General features: G+C 43.8%; 1 protein-coding gene across 1 annotated transcript in view; it reads right to left on the bottom strand.

Moving 5' to 3' along the window:
• SLC9A3 (solute carrier family 9 member A3) overlaps positions 1–20,075 on the bottom strand; it is a 379,410-nt gene that overhangs the window by 185,692 nt on the left and 173,643 nt on the right. Inside the window, exons 4-5 of the mRNA XM_029589922.1 lie at positions 6,026–6,104; positions 930–1,107 (exon numbers count right to left, since the gene is read on the bottom strand). Of these exons, the coding sequence (XP_029445782.1) occupies positions 930–1,107; positions 6,026–6,104 (257 nt within the window). The remainder of the gene's footprint in view (positions 1–929; positions 1,108–6,025; positions 6,105–20,075) is intronic.

Here is a 20,075-nt window from a genome sequence, read left to right as displayed (position 1 = left end):
CAGAATTATAAATCTACTATGAAAAATTACTGGCAACCAGTGAAGGTCTATTAACAAATGGGAAATATGATCTTTCCCTCACATCTCCCAGAATTCTGCTGCTTTTTTCTGCACCAATTGGAGTCGGTTCAGCTTAGATTTTGACAAGCCCGCATAAAGGGCATTATAGTAATCCAGTTGCAATCACTGGAGACAAATCTGTTTTAGACCAGAATGTTCTCAACTGGCAAATCTTTTACAAATAACCAAATGGAGATTTCACTACAGCTGCAATCTGGATTAGAAAGGATAATCACCTATCAAACCACACACCAAGGTTACACACTTAGTGATAAAAAGGGATATATATCCTAGTCATTAAATCAAACCTGCTGCTCTGATTACACCCCCTTTCCTATCCACAATATCTCAGTTTTCCTCACATTTAGCTTCAATCCATATGAATGTAATCATCTAGCCATCACCTCCAAACCCCTCTGTCAACCTGCCAAAATCATTCCCTGTCCTCTTTATTATGGGGACATGATCTGAACATCATCTGCATTCTTCAAACATATGGTAGCATTAGCCCACTGATATTGAAACATAACACAAACATACATAGGTTTATTTATTTATTCATTATATTTTATTTTGTGCATCTTATAAGCTCAGGGTGGGGTATAACAATTGGTTGAATAAATAAGGGGAAAGAATATACCTAATAAATATGCATGAGATATATTTGTATGCACACCGCTTCAGTTATATACAGATTTACCAGTTTCAACCTTTAAATCCTGGAGGCTCCTCACCCCTGGTATAGATGAAAGCAGATTAATGCTACTTTAGCTTTACTCTGTCACAGCATACTGCATGCCATTTATTCTTACACACACACACACATAAATGTGATCTATTTTACTATGTAAACTGAATGAAAAACTCACGCAAGGATTGCAGAAAGAGAAAGCATCTCTGATGTAAGGTATGACAAATAAGAGATGACAAACACGAATCCAGGTTCAATAATTCTGACATGTTTGGTAAAACGAGTAACCAGGGATAGCAGGAATGCAAAGATGATGCCAATTGCTGTTCCACCCAAGCTGACAACAAAGAATGACACTAGGAAAAGAAGAAAAATAATGATGATTTCATAGTTACCCAAAGCAGTTATATAATCTAATTGAAAGAGGACATCAGTCTTTCAAAATTTAGTGCTTTCAAGTTACCTCTGTTAGGGAAATTATTTATTTGTGATCATTGAGAAAAAGGCAAAAATACCCTGGAAAGCATGAACTGACTTTACTAGAGATGTGAATCGTGTCCTCGATCGTCTTAACGATCGATTTCGGCTGGGAGGGGGAGGGAATCGTATTGTTGCCGTTTGGGTGTGTAAACTATCGTGAAAAATCGTTAAAATCGTGAGCCGGCACACTAAACCCCCCTAAACCCCACCCCGACCCTTTAAATTAAATCCCCCACCCTCCCGAACCCCCCCCCAAATGCTTTAAATTACCTGGGGATCCGGCAGTGGTCCAGAACGGCCCCCTCAATAGAATCGTGTTGTCTTCAGCCGGCGCCATTTTTCAAAATGGCCGCCGCAAAATGGCGGCGGCCATAGACAAGAACGATTCGACGGAGGAGGTCGTTCCGGACCCCCGCTGGACTTTTGGCAAGTCTTGTGGGGGTCAGGAGGCCCCCCCAAGCTGGCCAAAAGTTTCCTGGGAGTCCAGCGGGGTTCTGGGAGCGATTTCTTGCCGCGAATCGTTTTCGTACGGAAAATGGCGCCGGCAGGAGATCGAGTGCAGGAGGTCGTTCAGCGGCGGTCCGGACCCCCGCTGAACGACCTCCTGCACTCGATCTCCTGCCGGCGCCATTTTCCGTACGAAAACGATTCGCGGCAAGAAATCGCTCCCGGAACCCCGCTGGACTCCCAGGAAACTTTTGGCCAGCTTGGGGGGGCCTCCTGACCCCCACAAGACTTGCCAAAAGTCCAGCGGGGGTCCGGAATGACCTCCTCCGTCGAATCGTTTTTGTCTATGGCCGCCGCCATTTTGCGGCGGCCATTTTGAAAAATGGCGCCGGCTGAAGACAACACGATTCTATTGAGGGGGCCGTTCCAGACCGCCGCCGTTCTGGACCACCGCCGGATCCGCAGGTAATTTAAAGCATTGGGGGGGGGGGGGTTCGGGAGGGTGGGGGATTTAATTTAAAGGGTCGGGGGTGGGTTTTAGGGGGTTTTAGTGTGCCGGTTTTCCTGCCCTCCCCCTTCCCCCGATTTACGATTTTTTAACGATAAATCGGGGGAATTGGTATTGTATCGTGGCCCTAACGATTTTTTGACGATTTAAAATATATCGGACGATATTTTAAATCGTCAAAAAACGATTCACATCCCTAGACTTTACCCTAGGATACAGAACATTTCTTTCAGGCCCAGAGATGGTAAATGTGGCAAATGTTTCAATCAATGCTAATTAAAAAAACACCAAATCAGAATGCTCAATAATAACATCAACCAATAAAGACTCATCCAATTAAATTTTAAAGCAAAATGACTAAAAATTTCATTTAGAAATTATAGATTTAATTATATCTTCTTCTACTAATTGCAACTTTATTTGCAAATCTAATGAAAGAAGTCTTTTTCTAACAGTAGATAATGGCAGGAGAAAGCCATCCAGCCCATCCAGTTCTTCTGTCCACACTGCTAAGAATGTATCCCAGCTACCAGCCACAGAGCGTGACAATTTGCAAGATTTCTCTCTATCCAAAACAATTTTTTTGTTTTCCTTTTTTGTATTCCACCATCCTGGATAGAAGAGCATATCTCCAGCACCCACCTCTCCCATGCCTAAATATACAACTCTGCTACATTCCAAACATCCAGGAACACTAGTGTGACTGCTGTCCAAACATCTGGCCTCCTAGGTGCCTTGTGTAACTTACCAGCTATGTGAACACCTGCATTTCCACTAGGACTTGTAATTATTACAGAGCTTACAGCCTGCCAGACAGATCCAGCTGCTAGTCATTTCAACCATTGTAGTCTGTCAGACATATCTGACTATGTGGATGCCGGTATTAACACTAGAACTTCTATTATTTCCCTTGAAAGGATACTCTAGAATTGTGATTCCCAAACGTGGGGAAACCTCCTGCCAATCAGGTTTTCTGATATCTTGGATGACTATATATAATACTGATTTGCATGTGCTGTCTCCATTGTATGCAGATTTGCTTTTTGTGCATTTTTATTTATTTATTTAAACTTTTCTAGCCCTCCCATCCAAGATTCTAGGCGGGTAACACTTTAACATACTGTACATATCCAATCAACATAAAACTACCTTTAAAAAAAAAACGCTAACATAAATAATTAAAAACAAATAAATACTAAAATCAGTCAATAAAATAAGTTATTAATACCCATCTGAATCTTTCTCTCTCCCTTTTTTCATCTTGTTTCTAGAGTCTACATGGTTAGATCTCAACGTCATAGGGCTTCTGCTGCAGACCCCCACACCATTTTGGTAGCCTTTTTCTGGACTACCTGATTTCAATAATCAAAGGGATTGTCTGGCTAACTTTTAGATTTAGTTATACAAAATCTGAGAGATGAATTTTTCCCTCACCTCAGCAAATGTTTGTCTGGGCAAATGGTCGCCTGAATAAAATTTATCTAGGTAAGAAGAAGCAACACTGGGGATGTTCCTGAAATGCAGTTTCACTTTATTTAGGCAGTGCTGAATATCAGCGCTGCTCAAAGTTTTTCCAGGTTAGTCTGTTCGGATACATACGTGCCCTAAACTTATCTGGGTATATTCAGCAGAATACTTTTCCAGGCAAGTTTTTTACTATCTTATTTATTTGATTTATATTCTGCTTTTCAACTACTTCAAAGCAGATTACATTCAGGTACTATAGGTATTCCCTATTCCCAGAGGATTCACAATATAATAGCTAGATTTACTAAGCTGCGATAAGGCGATATCATGTGTTATACAGTGTGTAACGATTGTTCAATGCCGCTTATGTGCGATATCTTCAATGTATTCCTCCCCCTATGGAAACAAGCTGCTTTGCATGAATTTGCATCCATAAAATTGCCTCTTTCATGCAAAGCAGCATAGGCATAGGCAATTCAATGTAATTTATTGTGTTTCAGTAAGGTGTAGATAAACCATTGCGGGGAGATATGATAGAGACATCAAAATACTTCCAAGGATTAAATGCATAAGAGACAGGACTTTTTCAATGGAAAGAAGGATCTAGAATGGGGGCCATGGGGTGAGAGTGAAAGGAGAAAAATCTGGAGTAATCTGGGGAAATATTTCTTTACAAAGAAGGTGTTTGATGCATGGAACAGCGTCCCAGTGGAGGAGGTGATATGAAGATAATGCCAGAGTTCAAGAAAGCATGGCACAAGCACAGAGGAAAGGATTCAGGACTGACTCTAGGGTAAGCAGTGCCCTGGACAAAAATTGTTGACAGCACCCCTCCCCACCCTACCAAGACATTCTCTCTCCATCCCTCCAGGCATTTTCTCTCCACCTTCTTCCCAGTATTCTCCCTTCTTCCATCCCTCAACATTTTTACATTCTTCTCCCTCCTGCCCTCCCTCTTAGCATTCTTTTCTCCCTTCCAAAGGCTGGCCCTTAAAGAAATGTAAAACAAAGGAGTGAATTTTAAAAGCGTTGCTCGTACTAAGAGGTCCATATATGTGATTATATGGGCTGCACATGAGCAACGCATATTTTAAAAGCCACAAGTTGTGTGTGTATATGCATTTAAGCAAGTGGGGAAAAAAGGGGAGCAGAATTAGGACATATCGAGTTGTTCCAGATCGAGCCCAACAGTTACGCCCGTATATCCATATTTTAAACCTGGCTACCGCAGCGCACGGCTGTTATCCATTCATGTTTACTTTTGCTCTTGATGAGGTGGAAGTCTGCATACAATGATTGGGTGAGGAGTCTGGGTCAACTGGAGGGAATACAGGTTGAAGAACCAGAGGGATCTGGATGACAAACTGGTGAACTCATTGGTAAAACTGGCAATGTCCTTTACATGAGCATGTTTTAAAATCCGGTACATGTTAAAGCCGACAAACTCCAAAGGAAGACAAAAGAAGTACATTTGCTCGAAATATGGCTTAAAATTAGAAGCACATATAAGTGTGGTAGGCGTATTTTAAATCATACACGCACAACTGCGTGCATGAATTAAAATTTCAGCGTATGTCCACTTGCGATACACACAGTGGGGTAGATGTTAAAAGGGTTACGCGTGCCGGGTCTATTTTAAAAAGGCCCAGCGGCGCGCGTAAGTCCCAGGGCTTGCAAAAAGGGGCGGGGTCAGCGGCTCCTGGCACAGCTACCATTTGCTGCTGTGCCGGGGATTGCGTGCTGGCAATTGGCTGGCGCAAAAGGTAAAACAAAAATTTTGGGGGGGTTAGAGTAAGGCTGGGGGGGAACGGTTAGGGGAAGGGGTGGGAAGGTCAGGTTAGGGGGAAGGGAACGGGGGAAGGCTGTGCGGCTCGGCGCATGCAAGATGCACAGTTGTGCACCCCCTTGCGCGCCGACCCCCGATTTTATAACTTGCGCGTGCCTGCGCGCACAAGTTATAAAATCAAGTGTACATGTGTGTGCGCACATGTACGCCCACGCGCAACCTTTTAAAGTCTACCCCATAGTGTATGGGCGCCCACGTGCTCGTTTTAAAGTTCTACCCCTGTGAGAAGTGTGGATGGGAAGACTAGATGGGCCATATGGCCTTTATTTGCCATGCCATCATGTTCTATATTTCTAATATAATAGTAATTAATATTTATATAACACCTTTTAATCTCATTAGAATTCCAAAGTTCCTTAGAATGGAATGCTTCAGAAATATATGGGAGCAACCATTATGAGGACGGCCTAACAGCATATTTTTCATGCCGTGTTTGCATGAAAGTTGTCAAAAGGAGATGGTAGAAGGTGTAATGGGTAAAATTCTTCACTTTCTTGGAGACAAATTACAAAACAAAAATGCATACCTATGCCTTTCACACAGTCCACGCCAGTTACATTTGCAGCTCCCATAGAAACAAATGAGTCAAACACATTGTATAGCACCTAAAAGGGAAGATTGAACATAGCTTTACTGAAATTAAACAATAAAGAAAATAACATCATATATTCTTTAAATGTGAGATTTAAACCAGTCATGAACTTGGTGTCATAAGAAATACAATAATAAAGCAGAAAAAAAACAAGTATCTTACTCATTAAGGAACCTCTACAAACTTTTTTAATAGAGGTAAATTGACAAAGGAATGGGGTACTGAACCAGACCAGTTACTCCTTTCAGAATATGCTATCTTGGCTGCAAATGAGGGAGTGGTAACCATTCTTTTGTAGGAATCAGGGTTCAGGTTCTAGACCTAGCTACTGCTTCTCATGCTGGCAAGGACTGGAGATGCTCAATATGCTGTTTCTGAAGAAACAAGTGCCAGCCACTGCTCAGCAGGTTTAAGGGAATAATTGTGCCATGTTTCTGAGGAAGCCATTGCTTGTGCTCTTCAACTTGAGGATTGCCACTAATACTATTATAACCCCCATCTTCCCATGGGATCATCTTTCCAGCCCTGTAGAGCCCTGGGTAGCTCTCTCAGGGTGGGGTAAACTCTTTCTTAGGAAATGGGCTGGGGGCAGAATCATTTACAAAGCCAAACTGGGTCACCAGCATGTTGAAAAAACACATTGTCCATATGGTACTTGTGTTCCAAATATAAAATAAAGTTTATTGAAAAATTAGTCAAGTAACAAAATAGATAACATGTAGTTCTGAAATCAGTTCCCTAGCAAAAATGTCAATACTGTCAACATTCCAAGTTCAACAGATCACAGTTCTTAGATAAGGTCAGCACAATAAAAACAGTTCCAAATTGCCACCAAAAATACTAAAATTCTTTTGGTATTCCCTCAGGTCTTCTGTAGTCCCAGGAACAATAATTAAGACACCATTTTGCCTTTTAGGGCCTCATTTTCTAAAGTATCGCAGTCTACCCCATAGTGTATGGGCGCCCACGTGCTCGTTTTAAAGTTCAACCCCTGTGAGAAGTGTGGATGGGAAGACTAGATGGGCCATATGGCCTTAATTTGCCATGCCATCATGTTCTATATTTCTAATATAATAGTAATTAATATTTATATAACACCTTTTAATCTCATTAGAATTCCAAAGTTCCTTAGAATGGAATGCTTCAGAAATATATGGGAGCAACCATTATGAGGACGGCCTGACAGCATATTTTTCATGCCATGTTTGCATGAAAGTATCGCAGGCCTGCGATATTTTAGGTAATGAGGGGCGGGGGGCCGAAACGGGGGGCGGGCCTGCGCTAGCCGGCAGCGATTGCACCGTCGCGGTGAAATCACTGCCGGTTTCGCACCCAATAGCGCCACCATAGAAGGTGTAGCTATTGGGCACGAACTCGGACGCGAAAAGGGCCTTACCTTTTCGTCGTCCGCGGCGTCTTCACGGAGTCAGCCCCGGTGACGCCTCGACTCCTCCTCTTCCGGGGCTGACTCCGCCCCCCATTTTGGTATCGCACACGATAAGGGATGGAAAATGAGGCCCTTAGTTTGGTAGGGAAATGTTCCCACACTTGCAATCTCTTAACAGTCATTGTGTATTTATTTATTTAGACATTTTGGGGTGGATTTTAAACCCCCTGCTCGCGTAAATCCGGCCGGATTTACGCGAGCAGGGCCCTCCCGCGCCGGCGCGCCTATTTTGCATAGGCTGCCGGCGCGCGCAGAGCCCCGGGACTCGCATAAGTCTCAGGGTTTCTGAAAAGGGGCGTGTCGGGGGCATGTTGGGGGCGTCGCCGAGTGACGCCACATTTGGGGGGCGTGGCGTTTGGGGGGCGGGCCCGGGGGCGTGGCGCCGGCCCGGGGGCATTCCGGGGCGTGGCTGCGCCCTCCGGAACAGCCCCCGGGTCGGGTCTTGGCGCGCCAGTAGACCGCTGGCGCGCGCGGATTTACATCTGCCTCCGGCAGGCGTAAATCCATGGATAAAGGTAGGGGGGGTTTAGATAGGGCTGGGGGGGTGGGTTAGGTAGGGGAAGGGAGGGGAAGGTGAGGGGAGGGTGAAAGGAAGTTCCCTCCGAGGCCGCTCCGATTTCGGAGCGGCCTCGGAGGGAACGGAGGCAGGCTGCACGGCTCGGCGCGCGCAAGCTGCCCAAAATTGGCAGCCTTGTGCGTGCCAATCCTGGATTTTATAAGATACGCGCGGCTACGCGCGTATCTTATAAAATCCAGCGTACTTTTGTTTGCACCTGGTGCGCAAACAAAAGTATGCGAACGAGCAATTTTTTTAAATCTACCCGTTTATATACCGTCATTCCATGTAAAGATCACAACGGTTTACAAAAGTAACATTCATAGCTATGCATCAACACATAAAGACAGTTACAGAGGTAGCCTTCATCAACAGGGATTAACTGGATACCCCACAAAAGACATTTAAGGATCAAACTCGCAGGTCTCCCTCTCCTAGTCCAGATCACTTGGTCCCACTTTGCTCCAGCTCTTCTTCCCAGGTCCTCTGCAGTCTCAGATTTCAAGTATTGTCTCTTTTAAAAAACAAACTAACAAAAAGAAAAACAGCACAGCTCTCCTCACAGTCTCTTAGAAAACAAAACTCTACTCACAGCTACTTGGATTGGATCCAGAGAAAGCAACCCCCGTCCCTTGGGCCAGCTGCAGTTCATTTTCCATGGAATGAAGCTCCAGCAGGTACTTTTTCCACCAGGTCCTGTGACCTATACCCCAGTATCCAGTTCTATATCTAAAACTTCAAATTAGCTTCCTCTCCAACTGCTGCTGCTTCTTGATGTGACCACCCCCACCCCCAGTCCATCACTGTGTGCCCTAGTTCCATTTCCAGAGATGGGATAACTATGAAGCTATCCATCCTCTTATTGCCCTCCTCCCACCTAGGAGAGCCAGGATTGGTTGTTCATGCCCTTTATGACCAGCCATTTTGAGACCAAAGGTGTGGCTAGTTTCAGATCAGAGCAGACACAGAACAGGAAAGATGAAGACTTTTGTCCCTCCCTGTTCAGGCCTTCCTGCCTTGCCAGTTTCTTTTTTTGGTGGGGGATTTGCTGACCACTACCTGCCAGTGGATTCTAGGTATTTAGTTTCAGTAAGGAAAGCTTTTGGATCCTGAATTCTTTTGGAACTTGCACTCCTTGACTGGAGACCAGTGAGCCCATCCAACACCCCTGAATGAGGCAAGCACCCGTGACAGGCTTGGTTGTGTGAAGGACGTGAAGGCTGGAAGAACTCTACCACAGAAGGGACTGAGTTTCACTCTGTTCCTTTGCTGAAGGTCATCCTCGCTGGCTGGATTCAGAGTGCAGGGGCTGAATACCAGTGAGCCCATTCTCCTCATGAATGTGGCAGGCAACTGTGACTGCAGAAGTCCAGTCTAGGAAGGCTTTTATAGAAGAAGGTATATCTTTTTTGTTGTGAGGAGGTTATTTGGCCACTTCTCCTCACTGGAAGCTTGGCTGGATCAGCCCGAGGAGTCACCTTTCAGAAGCATTGAAGGAATCAAGTAAGAACTAGAGATGTGCATCGTTTTTTGTGTTCGTGTCGTTCTTCGTTTTTCGGCCGCCATGGAAAATGTCGTTATTTTTCGGTTCGGGTCTTTTTTTTCGCGAAAAATCGATTTTTAGTTAGTGCGCGCTAACTCCCAGTTAGTGCGCGCTAACTCCCCGTTAGTGCGCGCTAACTCCTGTTAGCGCGCACTAACAAAAACCGTTAGATTTTGTTAGTTTTTGTTACTTTTTGTTAGTTTTTGTTAGTGCGCACTAACAGGACTTAGCGCGCACTAACTCCCGTTAGTGCGCACTAACCGGAAAAACGAATTTTTGCGAAAAAACAGGAAAATCCTGATTTTTTTCGGGCTCCCTGAAACATGCCGAATTGGACAATTTCCTTGCAATTTTCCAATTCGGCAAAAACGAATGCACATCTCTAGTAAGAACCTGGAGACCCCATCTGGATCTCCACCTGCATGGGACCAGGATACAGGAATGGGTGTTCAGGAAGACTCTGGAGTATCTGGTAGAAGTTTTGCTGTGCTAGAAGAGGTCTCCTGACATAGGAATCCCGTTTAAACCACTGGGAGAGCTTTAATGCACAATTTACACCACCATGGGAAGCTCATCCAGTTTGCTGAAGGAAAGGACACCTACCCAGATGGAGACACCCTAACTATAATGGAAATAGCATGTGACTGCACACTCAATTCAAGCTGAACTTTAATTTTGCCTTAACTAATCAGTAAATTATTATTTAACGCCCGGTGCCAGGTCCTGCCTGTTTATTCACAAGCATCTCCCTTCCAGGAATGCCACAGCTATTAACACACAGAGAATCACACACTACTGTCTGGGCCATAGACAAGAATTCCCCCTGTAAAAAGAATCCCCCCCAGGGATCAAGAGTTGAGCTTGGGATGGAGTCAGCCAGCTTGAGCAGCCCCGAAGATTATAAATTAGATGTGTGCCCTGAAGGAATCACCACTCCCAAAAAAGGGGTTACATAAATTTCTACTTTTTCCTCTCTCCTCTCATCTCATCTGAGGAATTTTAAAAATATCTTAGGCTCAAAAACAGAGGAACCACGGTGGGTGCAACCAGCTACACACTTTCCATGTGTCTTAATTTCTTTCCATAGCTTCTGAAACCATGTGGGGAGCACCCTTTTATATTATCTCTTAAACCATTCCCCTTATTGGGTTGGACCACCTTGTCTGTCATCTTAATAGCCTACACCCCCCTCTGCTAGAAAATCCTATCTTATTCTGAAAGCCTGGCCCTGAAATTGACCTTCCTGTCTAGAATAATCCCCACTATAATGAATAAGAGCCCTCTGTGTGAACTCTCCTGAAATAAGCAAAAGTTAACTACTACTCATTGTAAAAATAGGCTTCAATTCAATTGCTATTGTCCATGCGCCATCTAGTGGTACCAGGGCCACACTATAATCACTGAACTAGGAAAGCTATTGAAAAGTCTAGAATGAATCACATGTGCTTCACCCATGAGTCATGTATCAATAGGTAATATATATCATTATTCAACTAGTTTTTAACATTTCTATGTTATCGAATGCGACTGGCAATTTTTTGTAAAGTACTAACTATACCCTACTATATGTGCCTTTTTTGTAAACCGTTATGATGGTAAATAACTTAATGACGGTATTGAAAAAATGTTAAATAAATAAATAAATAAATAAAATAAAAAGTGTGATGGAAAATAGGGAAACCCCTCATGTGAATGAAAGCAAATAGGTCCTCATCCTCAGACAGCTTGTCATAAATGGCAAGTTCCAAAAGTCTCAAAAGTCAATGACCTCGAGGAAGCTGCCTAGCCAAAAACAAAACCTTAAATCAACTCTCATTTCACTACACTGGCTCCCAATAAAATACAGGATAGACTACAAAATATTATCCATAATACACAAAATAATAAATGAAAATCAAACAAATTGGCTAAGTGCATCCTTAAAACTCCACTCACCAAACAGAAATCTCTGTTCAGCTAACAAAAGTCTACTAAAAATTCCACCTGCCCGACACAAACTTACCTCAACTCGGAAGAGAGCCATATCCCTAGGAAGCCCTGAACTATGGAACTCCCTCCCAACTGAACTGAGAACACAACAAAATTTAAAAACCTTTAAAAAAGAACTAAAAACTTGGATGTTCACCAAAGTCTACCAAAACACCCTATGACTATGCTACAACTTCCCTCCCTATCGACCCATATAAACATGCAGAACCAATCCAAAGCATGTAATTTAACCTGTACAATTTACAACCATAATATGTTATAATGTCTAAGATAAATATGTTAATAAGCATATGAATGTTTGAAAACTCTGTTAAACATCAAAACTTTGGTAAACCGTTGTGATGGCAAAACCGAACAATGATATATAAAACTCGACAAATAAATAAATAAAATAAAGAAAACTCATATATGAAAGGTGATGATTTTGCAGGAAGCGTTTTGAGTTGCTAATAAGTGAAAACAGCAAAAATCAAGCTGTCAGGAAAAAAAAATATCACATAATTCTACAAAGTTGAGCTGTGTGACAAGTTCAAATCTATCAAGTCATGTGCTTTAATTTTTAGCTTCATTACATTGCCAATATCACTACAACAAACAGAGAGCTTTATGGCACAACTAAGTCTTCTTGACTTTTTGATTTCTATCTTATACTCCCATATTATTGACTTAGGGCCTAATTCACGGAGGCTTTTTTCATTCTTTGTCTATGGGACAAAATCAGAGCCCGATATTCAAAAAATCAAGGTGCCTAAAAATAGTGTTAGATGCCTAGATTTAGGTAATTCAAACTTTTCACACTCTTTGTAGCTATGAGTGCCTCAAAAGTGGGCAGTGATAGGCGGGGGGAAGTCGTTAGGCATATAGTGCTTATTTTCAGCCCTAGGTGCCAAATCTTGGCACAACCCGAGCAGCCCCTAAGTCTAGCCACATGTCGTCATCCGACTGAAGCTTTGCTGGGAAAGCTGCCAGCCCCTTGGCATTCCCCCACATGGAAGCAGTTGGCTGAATGATAATCCCCCCCCCCACACACACACACACACAGCATCTGCCATTCCAACCCAACCTCTTGACCCCCTTCTCCCTCTGATCTAAAGCTGAGAGGAGGCTGGGGTCTTTGTCTGAGATCTTACATGTTTTTAGTGTTCATTTATCCATTGTTTTCACAATTAATAGACCAATCCCTGTCTGGAACTCCGCTCTTAGCCTACTGGCATAAAGTATTCAGTTGAGGTAGGAGGCAGTTAAGACCCTGTCCTCCTGGTTCAGCTTGGAGAGAGTAGAAGGTGGCATTAGATGATCAGTTTCAGCTTTAGCTGAGTGTCTTAATCTAGGTGGCCTACTTAAGCCATTTAGATTCAAATTTTCAGCCAAAAATGTAAGTACCTAGATTTGGCTGAAAATTCAACTAAATCTCAGTGGCTAAATTTTGACTGCTTAGATTTGGTGCTCAGCCTTTGTTGAAAATCAGCCTGATGGGCTCTTATATAGAAATGTATACTTAAGCTACTTAAGTGTAACCCTGAAAATGTTTCCATCTGAACTCCTGCTACTTTTGTTGAGGAGGTTTTGTTGACTCTGACTTGTGGATATAAACTAACTCTCACGGGGAGGGTAATTTTCAAACAGCCTGCATAGTCTGTGAGTACTTTTTACCAGCAGAATTTAGCCTGAATTTTCAAAGTAGATTCCTGCACTTTGAAAATGTTCAGATGTGTGTGTAACCAGCATAGACATGCAAGCACACAGGTATGCTTTGCTTGGGAGGCAACTGTAATTTTGTGCATGTATATTTATGTGCATACTTTTGAAAATCAAAAAAGTTTGTGCATAAATTCTGTCTCCACCCCAACTCCTTCCCTTAGAGCACTTCTTTGTAGCATGCGTAAAATCTTGCACAAAATGGCTTCTATGCATATTTTTACACATACAACCCCTAGGGCAGTTTTCAAGCAGCCATTCATTTGTATAAATCCTTTTGAAAATTACCCCCATTCTTGCAGTTGGGAATCCAGGAAAACCCTCAGTAAAAGGCACCTACTCATTTCTAAAATCTCCTCATAGATTCAAACTGAGATAACAGAAAGAAAAATAGACTACTTTGAATCAGTTGCATCCTGTATCCTAAGAAAGAATTAGAATTTCAGTTTTGGTTTAGTTCCACTGGATTTTTAATCTGTTAAAATTTAAGACAGTCCATAGTCTGTGTACATAGATAATTTCCTGTTTTCATCAGCTTCTCAGACACGGGGGAATTGCTAAGGCTTTTTTGTAAAACTCTGCAGGGAAGAGCAGATGTGCTAATTATTGAAAATCAAACTGCATTTTGTTTTAAACTGTAAACTAATCAGCGCTCATTTGCTTCCTGCTCCAGTCTTGGCTATGTATCTTTGGATATTTTATTCTGTTTAGAATTTGGTAGTGTTATAGTCCCACTCACCCCACTTCCTAATTGAGGAGGGCTTTTTTGTAGTGTTTGTTTATAGACAGTAGTACCTGTCCTTAATTCTTTACCTTTGCCATGTATTTTTTTGTAACTTGCTCAGAACTTCTTGGGTAGGGCATGTAAATAATTTAATTCTCTCTCATTTCCTGGGAAGAGGTTTTAACTCCTATATGTGCTCAGATTTGAAGATAAATCACCTAGAATTTGAGTGGTTGCTCGCTTTGTTATTTCAATCTTTTCCAGAGTAGATAAACTGGCTTTTCTAGATCTTTGGGGAAAGGCAGCTGAAACTTTATAAGTATAGCTTCCCTTCCTCTCATTTTTTCTTCTCTTCCTTTATAGTAACTGATCCCTGATTTGGGATAGGAATGTCACGTCTGCCGTTTCAGCTTGATAAAACAGTCCAGTGGGTGTTTTTGGTATGACTGGCGTACATTAGAGGGAAAGTACAGAGCACTGTCATTGGGTTTTCCATTTTCAGTTTGTTGTCCAGATGTGTTGAGCTGTCTGGTTTAAAGAGGGAAATGATCAGACTTAAGTGCAGAGTTAGAATAGCTCAGACATCACTCTATTCAGTACCACAAGGCTTCAAAGAGGAGCATCCATTTTACTGCAAGCTCAGGGGAACTTGAACTATAGATTACAGATGCCTACCGTGCCCAGCTCATCTACAGAAATTGAGGTATAGAAGCAGCCTCTTGGGGCATCCAGAATAAAGATTACATTTAATAAGAGGAACCAATGTAGGAAGAACCTAACAAGAAATAGGCTCTGATTGGATACTTCATAGTAAGGGATACAAAGTAGACTCAGGAGTAATCTTAGCAAATATTTCTTTACAGAGAGGGTGGTGGATGCATGGAACAGTCTTCCAGTAGAAATGGTGGAGATAAGAACAGTATCTGAATTCAAGAAAGTATGGAATAAATACAGGGGATCTCTAGGGAAGTGATGAGAATTATAATGCTAAATGAATTGGATGAATGGGCAGACTGGATGGGCCATACGGTCTTTTTCTGCCATCATGTTTCTTTGTTTCTAAATAGGAAGAGGAACGTCATTTATGTTTCAGGGATGGGCAGAATCCAGGGGATAACTAAAGAAATGTAGTAAGTGAGTGATGTGGATATTGCCCTCTACCTAGGTCAAACGACCTGGGAAACAATAAACTAGTGAAGAGTCAAAAGCAGTTCAAGTTGTTGATGAGGGGTGTCAGACAGATATTCACATCTGTGACCTTTCCAGAACTGCTACCTACCTACAGCAGTGGGAAAAAAAGGAATTGTCCTCCCAATGAACTTTAATGCATGGTTGAAAGATTGCTGCAGAGGAGCTGTTTGGTATGTTAATGATTGGAGATTTACCTGGGAAGAAAAGGATCTTTACAAATGAGACAGTCTACATCCATCTGAGAATGGTGTTATAGTCCTTAGTCATCATTTCAAGCCCTACATACACCAGAATTTAAACTACACAAGGTACAAACTGCTCTTCCCCTCAAGCAAAAACAGTTAAGCAAGAGATAAACATCCAAAATAAATCAAGCAATAAAATATAGAAGATAGTAAGCAAAAGCAGAGGGGAGACAGTTGCAAAGGTTGTTAATGGAAAAGAGAACAAAGAAGGAGGTGTTGCATTATCTTATACAAACAAAATCTGAGCCCTGGAGCCCTCCTTGGCAGATGCAAATTTGGAAATAGTTGCAATCACTGAGTCTTGAAAACCAGGCTTGAGCTGTGACCATAACAGACTTAAATCTCTTCAGAAGAAACAGAATAGAGACACGGGAGAGGGAGAAGTAGCTCTTTATTATTAGGGAAACAATTTTAGCCGCTAAAATATATTTGTAACAGGGAGAAGCTGAATTACTTTACATAGGACTATTATCCAGACATCTAGCATGTCTGTTTATTTTGTAAGCTGCTGCGGGCCTCAGTATCAGTGGGATATAAATGTGAATAAATAAATAATAATGATAAAAGAAGTTAATTTAGAGATAAGACGCATCACCAGAATGGCATGCAAAAGGATGATCCTGTTTGTAGGTGATTTCAATCTACCAGAATGTACAGGAGCCTGCCTGCTGCAATTCAGAAATGGAGAAGTCCTGGATGCCATATAAACTAGTAGTCCTGGGGGAATTCTGCTCTACTGTGGAGCGCAGAATTCCCCCCCTGTGCAAATTCTGTGCAGAAAATAGCAGAGAAGACCCCGGCATGCCATGAGCGGAGTGCGTCCCGCAGCGAAGATGAAGGCCCGGCATGCCATTCGCAGCAAAAAGGGAAGGCCCCCATGTGCTGCCGGATGCGCTCCCTTCACGGCGAAGATGAAGGCCCGGCGCGCCTTTCGCAGTGAAAAGGGAAGGCCCCCGTGTGCTGCAGAGTGTGCTCCACTCGCGGCGAAGATGGAAGGCCCCCATGTGCCGCGAACGGCGCATCTGGGCCTTCATCTTCGCTGCGAAGGGAGAGCGTCCCGGTGAGAAAGAATGTGTGTGTGAGAGAGGTGTGGGGGGAGGGGAGGGTGAGCGAGAGCATGCTTGGTAAGAGGGGGGTGGAGGGATGCTTGAGTGTGGGTTTCAGAGAGGGAGCCTATATGAGGGGAGGGGTGTGGGGGAGGGTGAAAGAGAGCATGGGAGGTAAGAGAGGGGGGATGCTTGAGTGTGGGTTTCAGAGAGGGAGGGTGAGAGAGAGCAGGAGGGTGTGAGAGAGAGCATGGGAGGTAAGAGAGGGGGTGGGGGGATGCTTGAGTGTGGGTTTCAGAGAGAGGGAGCCTATATGAGGAGATTGTATGTGTGTGAGAGACTAGGAACTCATTTGTATGACAAAGGGATTGTGTGTATGTGAGGGTGCTAGTCTTTGTGAAGGGGTGCATGAGAGAGAGACATAGGTAGCCTGTGTGAGGATGTATATGTGAAAGAGAAAGGGAGCTTGTGAGGGTGTGAATGCAAGAGAGAGGGACCCTGATGAGCAGATTTGTGTGTGCGAGAGAGTGAGGGAGCCTGTATGAGGCTGTGTGTATTAGAGAGAGGGAACATGTGTGTGAGAGAGGGAGGGACAGAGGGGGGTCAAACTCTGGGGCTGGCAATAGAGTGGAAGGGGTTAAGCCTAGAGGTGGAGGGGAGAGATACTGGCAGGTGGAGGAGTTGGGGCCTGAGAGGGCAAAGTGGCCAGGGGAGTAGAGAGAGCGAGTGGAAGGGACACTCTTACTGCGAATTTCTAGGGAAATTTTGCTCAAAATATTTAAAATTCTGCATCTTTAAGTAATAACTTTATTCTATATTAATTTAAAATGTAATTACTTAAAGACTGTCATGTAAATTATGTTATTTGACCAATATAAAGTTTGCAGAATTTTTCAGAATGTTGTTTTTGTGCGCAGAATTTTAAATTTTTTTGCGCAGAATTCCCCCAGGAGTCTAAAGGAATTACTCAGCTAACTACTAAAAGAAGGAACTTGTGGGAAAGATACATTGTATCTGGTACTGACAAATGTAGACATTGTTTTGAAATCATGGTAAGGGAAAATTGAGAGTCTAGTGATCACCATGGAGTACAGTTAAATATAAAACTCCAGCCTGAACTGAACCATACTAAGACTAAAGTCCTGAACTTTAGGACGGATGACTTCAACATGTTTAGTGATAGAAATCTGAGAACTGAAAAGAAGAAATTAAGTCAGAAACATATAGCCATGACTGCAGAAAAGGAACAATGATCTGAGTCGTTCCTCCCTGGAGTTTCATTTCATGACCCCTAGTTCTATTGTTTTCTTTCCAATGGAAATGGTTCAAAGTCCATATATCATTGAAACCTTTTAAGTATATGAAGGTCTGTATTATATCTCCCCTGCGCCTCCTGTCTTTCAGGGTATAGATATTCAGATCTTTCAGGCTCTCCTCATAGGTCTGCCGATACAGAACCCACACCATTTTCGTCACCCTTCTCTGGACTGCCTCCATCCTGTATCTATCCTTTTTGAAATACAGGCTCCAGAACTGAACACAATATTTCAGGTGAGACCTCACCAAGGACATGTACAAAGGCATCATTACCTCCTTTTCCTTTCTGGTTATTCCTCTCTCTATGCAGCCCAGCATTCTTCTGGCTTTAGCATTACCTTGTCACATTGCTTTGCCATCTTCAGATCCCCAAACACTATCACTCCAAGATCCCTCTCTTGGTCCGTGAACATCAGTCTTTCACCTTCCAACACATACAGCTCTTTTGGATTACCACATCCCAGATGCATGACTCTGCACTTCTTGACATTGAATCCCAGCTGCCAAATGTTTGACCACTCTTCTAGCTTTCTTAGATCACTATTTTCATTCTCTCTACTTCTTCAGGCATGTCCATTCTGTTGCAGATATTAGTATCATCCCCAAATAGACATACTTTACCTTCCAACCCTTCTGCAATGTCGCTCACAAAGATGGTGAACAGAACTGGTCCCAAAACTGATCCCTGTGGCACTTTTCTTTCTTCAGAGTAGGTTCCATTTGCAATTACATGCTATCTCCCATTGGTCAACCAGTTTGTAATCAATGCCACCACCTTGTTGCACACTCCCAAGTTTCTCATTTTATTCACTCGCCTCATATGCACGACCATATCAAAAGCTTTGCTGAAATCCAAGTAGATCACATCAAGCGCTCTTCCTGGATCCAATTCTCTTGTTGTGAACAGCCTCGAAGGCCTTGCATTCTGTTGTGAACGGGGATGATTAGTGTGCCCTTGGGCCTCAGCCCGGGCCCAGACCTTCAGGGCCGAGCCGAGGGTTGACGGTGGCTCCGCATGGCTGACGGGCTGACCCTCTGCCAGGCCTGCAAGCTCCCAAAGCCAACACCCAAGGATGTTGGAAGTTGAATGGTCCTCCGACCATTCCGAGCCCTTTCGGACCTGCTGCGAACAGCATGGAGCAGCAGGCCTGGCCTGAGGTTGAGGGCAGACGGAGGCCTTGACACGTAGACAGGACTTTGATGGCTGCGGGGGCATCTCGGACGAGACTGGGTTGATGCGACGGCATCACAAGCATGACAAGGAACTTGATCCCAAATAAGACAAGACATAAGGCAGGAAGACATTGGCACTGTCTCTCAGGGCGCCTTACTCAGCCCACCCGCGGGACTGAGTCGCGGACCACCTTGTCCCAGGGGAGCGGGACAAACGCAGAAAAGACCCAGGCAACTCCAATGATGAAGCCGGTGTCATCCGAAGCTTCCCCCAAGGCTGGCGGGAACGGAGGCTCAGGAGCACAGAGATGAATCCCACCTGCAGGCCACTCCATTCTCGGGCACGACATCATCCAAGAACCACGGCTATGCAGGACAGAGGGCTCAGGAGCACCAGACGAAGATGCAGGGAAGAACATCCTGGCAGGCAGACACATCAGGATAAGGAAGATCATGGCGGAACATCAGGACATGGTCAGGGACCTCAGGCAAGACATCAAGACATGAAGACGTAGTATAAAAGCAGACGAGATGAGGAACTCCACGAAGAACAGAAGACCTTACATGGCTCTGGCAGGCAGGAGCCTCCAGAGGGAAGTCACGATGATGCAAGGCAAAGACAGAATGAAGTTGAAGTCCTTTTATAGAGCTGCAGACCAGCGACTCCCTGGGAGGAGTTTGGCAGGCCCACACCTAGCTGGCCCTATAACTACGGAGAAGTGCTGCGGGCCGGCCCCTAGGGAAGGGCGTGGCTCAAACCAGGAAGTCCATGCAAACACAAGCAGCCTCAGGCAGGCCCAAGAACATCGAGGCCTCCCAGGCCCTGGAGCAAATCCTGGACAGTTCGCAGGCGAGGCCCTGGCTTTGGAGCGGCCTCCAGGAAGAGGTAAGGAGCCTCCCGTAGCACCGCTACAGGAGGGATCATAAAATCTCTAAGCATCCAATCAAAGAAATCAATCAGATTTGTCTGACAGGACCTTCCCCTGGTGAATCCATGCTGCCTCGGGTCAAGCAACCCACCAGATTGTAGATAGTTCATTATCTTTTCCTCAGCA

Source organism: Rhinatrema bivittatum, chromosome 2, assembly GCF_901001135.1.
Source record: "Rhinatrema bivittatum chromosome 2, aRhiBiv1.1, whole genome shotgun sequence".
NCBI lineage: Eukaryota > Metazoa > Chordata > Amphibia > Gymnophiona > Rhinatrematidae > Rhinatrema > Rhinatrema bivittatum.
This window is presented reverse-complemented; position numbering and strand designations above follow the sequence as displayed.